This window comes from Rousettus aegyptiacus, unplaced genomic scaffold, assembly GCF_014176215.1.
Source record: "Rousettus aegyptiacus isolate mRouAeg1 unplaced genomic scaffold, mRouAeg1.p scaffold_m13_p_6, whole genome shotgun sequence".
In the NCBI taxonomy this organism is placed as follows: Eukaryota; Metazoa; Chordata; class Mammalia; order Chiroptera; family Pteropodidae; genus Rousettus; species Rousettus aegyptiacus.
The window spans coordinates 29,421,898-29,434,041 of record NW_023416309.1 but is presented as its reverse complement, the minus strand read 5'-3'; the positions used below and the strand labels follow the sequence as shown (position 1 = coordinate 29,434,041).

The 12,144-nt window shown below is 38.0% G+C and overlaps 2 protein-coding genes across 3 annotated transcripts in view; one reads left to right on the top strand and one right to left on the bottom strand.

Moving 5' to 3' along the window:
- Positions 1-12,144, top strand: part of PRKG1 (protein kinase cGMP-dependent 1) — a 1,094,018-nt gene that overhangs the window by 596,372 nt on the left and 485,502 nt on the right. The gene's annotated exons all lie outside the window — the stretch shown is intronic.
- On the bottom strand, positions 698-4,704 carry CSTF2T (cleavage stimulation factor subunit 2 tau variant). The gene has a single exon (XM_016154346.2). It carries the CDS (start codon positions 4,354-4,356, stop codon positions 2,566-2,568), a length of 1,791 nt encoding a protein of 596 aa, XP_016009832.2. The 5' UTR covers positions 4,357-4,704; the 3' UTR covers positions 698-2,565.

The window sequence follows — 12,144 nt, the reverse complement described above, 5'->3', positions numbered from 1 at the left end:
TGATTGTAGCAGACACATACATATTGCTTGCATTCTTAACTATCAAAATGCAATAAGGCTCTATGCTCTTTACATCAATATTGGGACAGTCAGATTGTGAACTGGAAGAAAGACCTTAATTTTATTAGGCTTATCAGAGTAAAGATGATTTGGAACGTGTGGACTCTAAATGCTTTTGGGGGGAACTTATGTGCTCTTAATGGGACTTTTCTCCTCCCTCACCAAGAACCTGATAAATGTGTTGTCCTTTTCACCTGTGATTTTTGTTGCAACAAATACAGAAATAAGATAGTCTGTGTTGAGTTCTTGGTCTATTAGAAGTAGGAAGCGGGGGTACAGGGTAAGAGTAAATACAGTGCATTGCTATAAAGAAGTGCTGTCAGTAATGAAAACACCTAGAAGTGAGCCCGGGATACAGAGGAGAGTTCTTTATGGGGGAAAATAAAAAGGAAGCCTAATATCTGAGTATCCACCAAAATGTTGCTACTGATACCAACCATAGAATAGCACACCTTTATAATTATTTCAATTGTGGAACTATATAAATAATGACTATAAGAAAAAGATTCCCACCCATTCCTGCTATTTCTTTACTTTTGTCTTTAAAAAAAAAAAAAAAGTATCCAGGCCCTGTTGATCTCTCGAGTAAATCACATGAGTAATGCATTCATTAAAAGTAAATATATCAGAAGCTAAATTGAGACTTAATTGTACATTCTTTTTATTAAGTCTGCATTAAACAATGCAAAGATTTACTACAACAAAGAGCATAACATTTAACAGTTTTCATTTAGAGTCATTCAGTGAAAGCTTTGGGATAAAGCAACTATAATTTCAAAGTAATGAAACCAACTGTATGAATAAGTATAATCCAAACTATCATATATGTAAAGTTGTAACAGAGTTATCCCCTCTAACACAGGGGAAGCATATAAAAACATGGGGAAATTAACAGTATGAATAGCAATAAAAACATGAGTAAAATAGGTAGCCAGAAACAGTGTAGATGACAACTTTGTAAAAATAGAGTGAATTACCCACTTAAAATGTAAAAACTTTGCAAGGGGAAAATAATTCAATTTCCAAGTCTCAGCTCTCTCCTTGTATCAAATGACATTTTTTCTCTGTAACTAGCCATTAGTTCTTCTCCAAAATAAGATCACCTGGTTATTTAGGTGTTTATGTTGTTAATTACTAATGGTCTGACATAAATTTTTACATACCACATTCTCATGGCTTAAAAACAGATTAGGTAGTAGCTCTAAAGGAAATGTGATAAGTTTCATCTTTCTACTCATTTTTGACTGTCTCAGTGGTATGTATATTTAGACTAAATGGCTTTATTACTCATAAAAAGTAATCAGTAAACCAACTGTGCAGATAACTTAGGCTACAAGGATCTCTCCACCTACGTGGGCCTCAATTAATCTAATAAAATGGTGATAGACAAATGGATTTTGAAATAAGAAAGCTAAAAGACATGTTAAATGTTGCCGAGACTAAAATTTTTAACTCCTGATTCTGGTTGACCAGATGGGTATTATCTGTATATAGACACTAGTTGCCAAGAAGCGGAGCTCTACTGCATGAAGCTCTTTGCTGTTTATGAAAAAGCCCAATGCTGTGTATACTTTGTCCAGATAAACTGGTCCCTAAGACAGTGACTTTAGGGAAGGATGTAAGGGAAAAACTCAGATTCAGATCTGGGGCTTAAAGACTACTAAGAAATAGAAAGGTACTGAGAAGATAGTAATACTGAGTCTCATCAAAGCAGACTTTAGTACCTGGTTGATCCTAGAACTGTCCCAGCAAAATCATGTTCAGGGCCAGGCCAGAATATTGCTGGTCTCTGAAGGGTGAGATAAATGAAACAACATCACACCAGATGCATTCCTTGATTTTTCAGGTAGTATAGCCTTAGAAAAAACAATTCCAAAACCACAAGTTGTACACTTATCCTGCTAGCGCTAACATTTCAAAATAGTTCAAAAGCACTTACAGTGCAGCATTCTACTGCCCTCAAAACAGGATTTTGTATTTTAAATGACTTACCAAAAATATATATCTTATAATTTTGAGGTAAACTTCTTTATTTTCTTATACAATGAAAACTCTTAAACTATCTTGGTACATTACCATTTAACAGGTCATCTTTTAGTTTTTATGTGCAGATTTCACATCATTTTAATCAATATTTTTAAAAAATGTAGCTAATGTAGACACTTTTAATATTGCTGCGTATTCTTTGTAATCTTATTTGGTATAATACAATCATTTTCAGAGTTATTTTGTGTGTATTTACAGTGAATTAAAGTGAACAGACCCACTCCCTCCTCCCTCTGGTTCCACCCCGCCCCCCACTCCCCACATTAAAAATAAAAAGAGAAACAAACAAACAAAAAAAGACAACAAGAAGAACCGAGATTAGGTTCTGGCAGGAGGAAAACTAATCATTCAAGTGTGAGGATGCAGAACTCAGCTTTTTACACCCATTCTCTATGCTACAAAACACACAACAATAAAAAAAACTTTCTGAGATTACTGCCAACCATTTTCTAAAACATTTCAAGAAGCTCCAGTAGATTTCTGGATTTGTTCCTTCAAAATCAGAATACTCTGCCTTTGCTCAGGAGGCAACATGGCAATTTGATCTGCAGTTAGTTGAAGAACCTGCATGATCAAAGCTGCCTTTTCTTGATCCTGTGGAGTTACTTGGCTCTGCCCAGGACTAAAACTGCTAGGCTGGCCTCCACCTTGCTTGCCAGCTCCCTGTATACCTGTTCCTTGTATGCCTGCCCCCTGCATGCCTGCCCCCTGCATGCCTGCTCCCTGCATGCCAGCTCCAGAATTTCCAACACCTGAAATGCTTGGGACCTGCCTGGGTCCCTGAGGACCACCTGCCCCCATATTAATGGGACCAGGACCCTGGATTCCACTGGTCATAGGGCCTCTCGAACTGGGGCCAGGGCCCCGTATTTCCATGCCTCTTGCATCCATGCCTCTTGCTTCCATCCCTCTGGTTTCCATTGCACAGGTCTCCATTCCTCTTCTCTCCATCACTCGTGTCTCTAAGACCTCAGTTTCCATGGCTCGGGTCTCCATTCCTCGAGAATCTCTACCTCTAGCATCCATAGGTAGACCTCTTTGATCCATCATGGGTCCTCTGGGCTCTCCAATTAGCAGTCTCGGATCAGCTAATGGCCCTCCCCTCATCTCATGTGAGGAAGGGCCACGGCTATCATGACCAGGGGTATGGTGCATGGGGGGACCCTGATGTGGTGGCCCAAGATAGCCTCTGGGCTCGACTTCTCCGGTGACTGAAAGCAAAGTCCCTCCACGTGGGTCATTTGGAGCATCTCCTAACAGTCCTCGAGGAGGTAGGCCACCAGCAGTCATGGGTCCACGAGGCATAGGAGCTCTAGGATCCGACATCTGCACTTGTCCCCGCTCTAAAGGCACTGGACCAACCCCTGGCATTCCAACTTGGGGCTGCATTGCTCCACCAGGAGTCAAGGAACCAGGACCAGGTCCAGGAACTGCAGCTGGTATTGGCCCCGGGGCTGGAATTCCACCCTGGATAGGGGTCTGCATCAGAGGAGGAATATCTTTCACAGGCCTTCTAGCCAAATGCTGAGGCTGAGGAGCTGGAGGATTCTGCTGGTTCAGCAAAACATTAGGTCCCTGGCAGAGAACAGGGCCAGAGACAGGGCCAGAGACGGGGCCAGAGACGGGGCCAGGCTGAGATTTGCCTGGGATCAGTGGTGTGACATGTATCTTGCGATGCAAAATTTTCAGAGCAATCTCTGGATCCATGATTCTCATCACTACTTGTGCCTGCAACAGCGCATAAGCCAGTTGAGGGTTCTGAAGTAACATGTTTCGAGCTTCCTGGTGGCTGTTTTGAACACAGAGCTTCATCTGCTTCATCAGCTCAAACATCTGCTCCGGAGGCAGACTAGCGACTGCTCTGGTAATTGATTCGGGGGCATCTTCTGGATCGATGGGGTCCCCATAGGGTGAGTCAATGATGGGCGCTGCAGGCCCTAAGCTCTTTAATTCCTCCTTGTTCTTTTCACTGGCAGCATTGTCCACCCGCAGCGCTCTGCCACTGAACTCCCGCCCATTCAGGTTCCGCATGGCACTAAGCGCGGTCTCCTGGTCTTGGTACTCGCAGAAGCCATAACCCTTGGGTTTTCCCGTCTCTCTGTCGTATACCAGCCGGAAACTGACAACAGAACCAACCTCCGAAAAAATGTCCTTTAACTGCTCCTCAGTTGCCTCATACGGAATGTTCCCCACGAACACGGAACGCAGTGATCGATCCATTGCCGGGTCTCTCACCGCCAAACTCGACATGATTCCGGCTCGGCGCACACCGGCGAGCGGATTCTTCCAAGAGTCGTCCTCCTGCGACCCACACTTCCGCTGAGCAACGGAAGCGGTTCTCAAGTTCCGGGCAGAAACCTCAGAAGTCCGCTTAAATAGTTCCGCTTTTCCGCGGAATCTGCACTTCTACGTTCCACGAAATTATCTAATGCTTTCTGCCCCTGGTCCTAAGTAGTTCTGCCAGTACCTTATTACCAAGATGCATAATTCCTTTCTCATCTCTTATTCCGCAGACTTTCTTAGCGCGGCACCACCCCCACCAGGGAAAGCTTGGTGCGCGTTAACCACAGTAAAGATGGCCACAGAGACTTCACTATGGTAACAAAGAGAGGCCGCCTTTGTTGACGTCAGGGCGGTTTTGCTTCCGTTTGCCCGGCGGGAAACCGCCAACTGAAAATTGTTCGAGGCAGCTTGTTCTTCGTTCTGATACAAGTACTTTCACAAAATAGTTTCTCATTATTATAGTATAGGTAAGCTATATTTAAAAACACATTCCAGACTCCAAGTGAAAAGTGTATTCATTTCAAAGCAGTCGGGTGTGTTCCTTAAAATACAAAAGTAGTAGCTCCGTTTTAGAAAAAAAACACTTTTGAAAAATAACTGCTCAGAAACACAAGCCTAACGCGTGTCCCAGCTCCATCCCCACCCCCATCTTACCGCTTCAGATAACTGCTGTTGTTAGGTGGCCGGTCCTTTCAAGTTTTTCATGTGGACGCAGGCAGCAGTCCAGCTGTTCACAGTATTACTTTTGGTCTTTAATCAATGTTAATATTAATGGTAATATTTTATGGCTGTAGAGTATGAATTAAATTTATGTAACCATTATATTGTAAACATTTAGATTGGTTCTGATTATTATAAACGGATGCAATAATTTCACCATCTTTAATATGAAGCGAAAAACAAACTAGTTTCTATTCTGCTGCTAGTTTTGACGGCTGGAGTTGAGTATTCATAGTGGAGTGTGGTTTTTTCCCTCCATCTAACAGACAAACGGTAGAGGTGAAACTTGGAGAGGGCTTAGTACTTTGCTAAGCAACCAGGAAATAGCAAGGCCAGAATTCTTACTCAGGTATGGTCTATCATAGTTCTAGAGCTATGTTGCTTTACATGGTAGCTACTAGCCACCTGTAACTCTTAAGTACTTGAAATGTAGTGTGACTGAGAATTGGAAACTTTAATTTTACTTATTTTTTATTAATGTAAATTAAAAAAACTGATATTCAGGCTACTGGAAAACTTTTTGGTATGTTTAAAACAGCTTGGGTAGGATTAAACAATATAACAGCATTAATATCACTCATTTTATTTTACTTTTTAAAATGTGGTTATTTTAAAGTTACGTATATGGGTTGCATCATGTCCATGGACTGTACTACTCCGGAGCCTGAGTTTTAACTCCTAAACGGAGAATCATGTAAACTAGAATAACTGCATATGCTTGAGGGTATTATGAAACTGTTTCATCAAAAATTGTGTTATGTATCTTAGGTATCATAGGCCAAAGAATAGGTCTGAAATGAGTATGAGAGTTTACCTACACATAAGATAAAGCCTCCATTTACCTTCAAATGTCTTAATTGTTCTTTAAAATAGGCTTGGACATTGCTATTCACTCAAGACATGTGATAACTGATATCTGCGAGTGATGAAGTGCATTTATATCACCTAATAAAATTTTTCGCTCCATCAAAAGAAACAGAATAGTGCCCGCTACTAATGTTCTGCCCCCCCCCACCCCCCAATTCTTTTATTGAAGCCTGGGCAAGGAGTGTAAGGGAGTTGAAAAAGATATCATTTAAGAACACTAAAAACAAGTCCATTTGTCTCCTTTCCATACTATCTCTTTACAGAGAGAAGACATGACTTTTTTACACATGTTCTGTCAAAGTCAACTTAGACATCAATTATGTGTAAAATTGTATATGTGTTAAATGCAGTACTCTTGAGTATAGTAATAAGCTATTAGGATAAATTGTAGTTCATAAAAAGTTGCCAGCTTATCTGACAGTTTCTTTAGTGCTGTTGCTGTTAATATCTAAACCAGTAGCCCTCATACTTTAGCATGCATCAGAACTGTCTGAATCCAGGGCCTAAGTCTGATGGTTGGGTCGCTTCCTCTCTCCTCCCCAGTTCTGACGTAGTATTCCTGAGGTGGGAGTGGAGAATTTGCATTTCTAACAAATTCTCAGGTGATTCTGATGCTGCTGTTCTGGGGACCTCACTTTAAGAATCATTGATCTAACCAAAGAGACTTAAAGTGTGTGTTCATTTTTTTTTTTTTAATTTGTATCAGGCCAAACTAAGTTTAGTACACTCTGTTGAAAACTGTGGGATCTGAGTGTTCATAAAACTTTTATTAATACTTTAATTCTAAACTAGTACAGCTAGTACATGCTGATCCATGCTGAAAATACCCTGGGCTCAAGGGACAGGTGAACAGAATAGCTGAGGAACTCTGGGGATGAACGAGGAAGAAAAAGCCATTGTAACAGTGTGATTTTTATCATAGGTCTTCCATGTTCTCTTTAGTCCCCCCAAATTGTTTGATATGGCTCCCTTCATAGGGGACCAGTGTGACCCAGCACATAGTTCAATTCTCTGGACACATAAACTAGTATTTATTATTAAGTGAGTGGTCCAGAATTACCAAGAGCATTTAGGAACCTGTGTACATTTCCTGGTACCATCATAGGTCTACCTGGGAAGAACTTCCATTTTATACTGCTTTTTTTGTTCCCATAATGTTTAAACTTCAGATGTTTGTACCATAACATACACTCTAAAGAAAAATGGACATGGCGTTTTGCATGTTCAAGCATCGATTCTTGTAATAAATCAAAATATCAAGTGTTTTGAGTAATTTATTAATATACACATCAGGGCAAAAGGCTAAATGGGGGTTGTCTTTCTAACTAATTGCCTTCAGAAACTGTGAGCCTAACTCATTTAGGCTTCCACTGTTCAAAAAAATTTCTAAACTCCTACCCAGAAATTATTTTAGGGCTCCATTTATAAGTCATACTAGAAAACTGGTGCCTTAACTCAATGATATACCTTGTTTTCAACCAAGAACAGAGTCATGCAACTAAATCACTTTTATTGTTCTTTTTTTTTTAAAAAAATATTTTATTGGGGTATAAAGCACCTTTCTGACCAGACTGGGCAAAAATATATTAGCTATTCCCAAACATTAAGGTTTACATCAGAATATAAAGAGCCTGTAGGCTTTGAAGGTATTAAAAAAGATTCACCATAGATTAATTAGATAAATGCCAAAGAGAGGTACTAAAAATATTTTTAGTCTTGACAGGCATTTTTTAAATAAATGTATGGATTCTTCAAGGAAGAGATTAAAATATACTTTTTCACAAAGTTCTTAATCATCTTCTTCCTCTAATAGGAAATATTTTTTTTTTTTTTTTTTGGATATAAACCATTCCTTATCTCTACTTTTCTGATGATAATAACTGTTCTACCTTTTAGTATAATTGTGGTTTTCCTTCTAAACTATAACATCATTCAAGGAAAAAGCTGGATTTCTTGTTGTCAATTAACAAAATGCTTTATATTTATTCTTTTATTTCATAAATATTTATTCTAGGTACTGGCAACACAATAGTGAAAAAGACAGACATTTCACTAGAGCATGGTTTCTCTAAGTGGTGTTCCTGGACCAGGAATGAACATCTTAGATATGCAAAATTTGGGGCCTTACTCCAAACTCATTGCATCAGGAGCTCTTGGAAGGCGTGTGTGTGCACATGTGCATACTGAATTTTGTTTTAACAAGCTCCCCAGGTGATTGTGTTACAGCCTAAAGTTCAAGAACCACTGAACAGAAGGGAGATAATCGTAACAGATAGATGATAGATAGATAGATAGATAGATAGATAGCCAGACAGAAAGGTAGATAGATAAAGACACTGTCTTTTTCACCACTGTATCCTCAGTACCTAGGATAAAACAGCATAGGTGGTTACTCATTATATGTTGAATAAATGATGGGAAGTAACTAGCTAATTCACACTTTATTTTACATAGGAGGAGATCTGTGGCATTAAATAACATACCCAAAAAGAGAATGACGACTTTTTGACAGGCCCCTTGTCATTTTATTCCTAGGTCAGTGATAGCTGTTCCATGTTACTATTTGATAAAGTAGATATGCAATGAAGTATGTAGATATGGAAGAAAGTGATAAAGTCTAGACCATCAAAGACAGCTTCCTGATGGAGCTGGGATTTGAGATGGGTCATAATCTGGTATATATAAATGGAAGATGAGAATAAGCTAGGAATAGCCAAGATGTAAAATTTGAACCTGGTGTTTTTGATACCCTCAGAGGAAACTAGTAGAGAGCTAGCAAATAATGTGATAAAAGATTATCTTTTGGGATCGATTACAAAAAGGTTTTGAAGACCAGATTCATGACTGTAAGCTTGATGTCAGAGTTAGTAGGCTTCCTTTCATCTTTCTAGAATAATGATGTCAGAGGTTTAAGAATACCAATCTTATCCATTCCTTCTCCATGATGTTTTTTGCACTTGGGCTATTCTTTTTAATCCATTATAATTTTAAATCTAAATTGTGGCAGTTTATCTTTCTGCATTTAACATCTTCTATAATATGGCTTCATTCTTGTTACTAACCCATGCTTTTCTACCTCCTAACTTTTGCTATATATTTGGTTAAAGGTGTCTTATTTCCCTCTTTATCTCCTCATCACCCCGCCTCAATGTCTAAATCTTTCTTGTCTTTCAACCCTCATCTCAAAGACTTTTCCTTTTAAAGTAGAGTATTGATTTGGCACCAATTATCTTCTATTTTGTATTAGTGTTCCCAATATTCTTGCATTAGCACTTAAGCTTAGAACACATATCTGATTTATATTTTTAAAATGCTTAGCCTACTGCCTTTGTATTACAAGCAGTAAATATTCTTCAAATTAATACAAGATCATCTTATTACAGATGTTAACCAAAGGACAATTTAATGCTTTTGGCTTACAGAATACTTTTCTTTGTGTTCCAGCATCTAGTCTTGACAACAGTCCTATGAGATACAACAATTGTATTCTAATTTTAAAGATGTGCAAACTTAGAAACTGTTTCCTAGAACTTTACTTAAGAATGGACTCACTCAAAATACAGATGCTGTTCATAAAAACTATCTCGAGTACTTAATAGGAAGGAAGCACTCTGATAAATACTATAAAATATAATATTTTGTTTAGCGCTTCTGAGATAGGCAATCATAATGTCTTCATTTATAGCTAAAGAAATAGAAGAACAAAGATGTTAAATAGTGTGCACATTTTAACTGGCAGAGGCAAGATTTGAACCATTTAATTTGATTCAAAGAACTCAAGCTCTCAAATTATTATTCCTTTAAATGAGTTTCTCAAGGATACATAGCTAGTAAATGACAGAAGTACAACCTGGAACTAGTTCCTTCGATTTTAAACTTTCCTGTTCACTGAATTTGTACAATAATTACAGGTTACACAAATCTGGACACAATCTCCCTTTTTTCCTGATTGTATCTGATATAACTAATTGCAATTTGACATCACAATCAGTGCTGTGGCAACAGATAGGCTATTCTTTTTAAGATGTAAAGTCTGAAGCAATTGAGAAAATGTTTCCTTTTTCAATATGGAGGGATATAGTTAAAGATCATATAAGAATTTTTTAAAAACATCCGTTAGGTAATGAATGTGTTTTCATAGACAACTCTATAAAATGAAAGGGCCCAAATTTCTCTAACTTCAACATAGGTTTATCCATGACATTTTTCACAAATTCTTAAGTGTATTTAATATGAAACAACATACACACAGGAATAAACAGTGAATTTAATTTACTGATACATGAGATGAATGGCTTTAATTGACAAGAGGGTGATTACATGAATTTGGGACTGCTAGAAATATGTTGTTCCAGGACTAGAGGTTAGACTGAGCCAAATGTTCTTCCTGGGAGGGGAGATGAAGAAAATGAGGCCCAGGGCAGACAGGAGACTCCACTAGGGTGGGTGCTTAGTTTTTGGCCAAGCTTGTAATGAGATCTAGATATTCAGACTTTCCATTCTAAAGCATGCTCCCAGCACTCTGAGAGGCAGTGATAGAGTGAAAGGATTAAGAACATAGGCTTTAATTTCAGGAAGACTTGGGTTGGCTGCCTAGTTCAAGTAACTCTGTAGCCGTGGACAAATTACTTAACCCCTGTGCTTCCTTTTCCGCATCATTTAAATGGGAATAATATCACCTGTATTACATTGTTGTTTGGAATACATGCCATTTATATCATTACTCATTGCAGTAATTATTAATCTTTGTTTTTATATAGAATTAATAGTTGTAGATGAAAAAACATTTTAAGTGAACAGAGACCCAACATTTAGTCTAATGATATTTATTTTTTTGTCTACCTCTTCATTTTTATTTTTGAAGAGATTGGGCTGTTTTCATAATATATTATTTTTAAAATGGTGCAGAGACAAACTTGGATAACATTATTATTTTTAACGTGGTAGATTTATAGTTGAACATGGATCATTTTTCAAGATCTATCTCATCAGACACTTTAGTGAGCATTTTACTAATCATTTTGGTGCTCATTACATTCTTATACTAAGCAATGAAATACACTCTTCAAGTAATTAGCTGAATTTCCACTTACTCATTTTTATTGAAGAGGCGTGCCTGAACTTTGAATGTGGAAGGTCCAGGCTTATACAAAACTGCATTGGCCTTGCACACAGGTTACCTATTTGAGTTTATATTCAGGGTGTCATCAGGACTACTCTTTCAGTGTATGCACTGGCAGACGTAAGCCATTTATTCAAACGTGGAAAAGCATAACTATCTGGACAAGGAGCAGAGCTTCCTCATTCTTGTTTAAGGCTGTCACCTGAAAGAACCCAGAGGAAGTATCCTCATAAACTGTGGCAGAGCACAAGACCTGAAACAGGTCCTGAATAAAGACATCTTGTTTGAGATAAACAACTCATGAATCTTTTTTTTTTTTCCTATAACCAGAAAAATTCAATACCCAACATAGAGAAATGTCTGAACTGCTATTTACTTCAGAAGTTAGGCTGATATCTCTCTTCTGAGGCTCAATTGGCCTATAGAATGAGCCTATATTCATATCTAGTTACAGGAAAGAGGACTTCCTGAAAAATTTAGGGCTCAGATTGTTAAAAGCAACAACAGCAACAAGACAGAGTGACAGAATGGATTTTGAATTCAATGTCATAATTAAATGATTCTTGGAAAAAAATCAGATTGCTGGTTCAAATTTGCCATCAGATTCCCAGAATCAAAAATAAGATAAAAATATAAAATCCAGTGTTTATAGGAATGTAGTAGCTAGCTAGCACTTTTGTGTACAAGTACAGAAAATAACTACAACCATAATAAGCAAAAGGGATGATGGCAGTGTGTTAGTAATATAGTAGTAGTCCCCCCTTATTTATGGGGAATATATTCTAAGCCCTCCAGTGGATGCCTCAAACCAGATAATACCAAACCCTATATAGACTATGTTTTTTCCTATACCTAAGGTAGTTAATTTATAAATTAAGCATAGTAAGAGATTAATAATAATAATAAAAAAGAACCATTATAACAATATACTGTGATCAAAGTAATGTAATTGTGGTCTCTCAAAATACCTTGTTCTGTACTAATCCCTCTTCCTGTGATGATGCGAAATGATACAATGCCTGTGTGATAAGATGAAGTGAGGTGAA

Bases quoted from the DNA above. Each gene is read 5' to 3' on its own strand.
- CSTF2T (XM_016154346.2), bottom strand. From the start codon at position 4,356: ATGTCGAGTTTGGCGGTGAGAGACCCGGCAATGGATCGATCACTGCGT.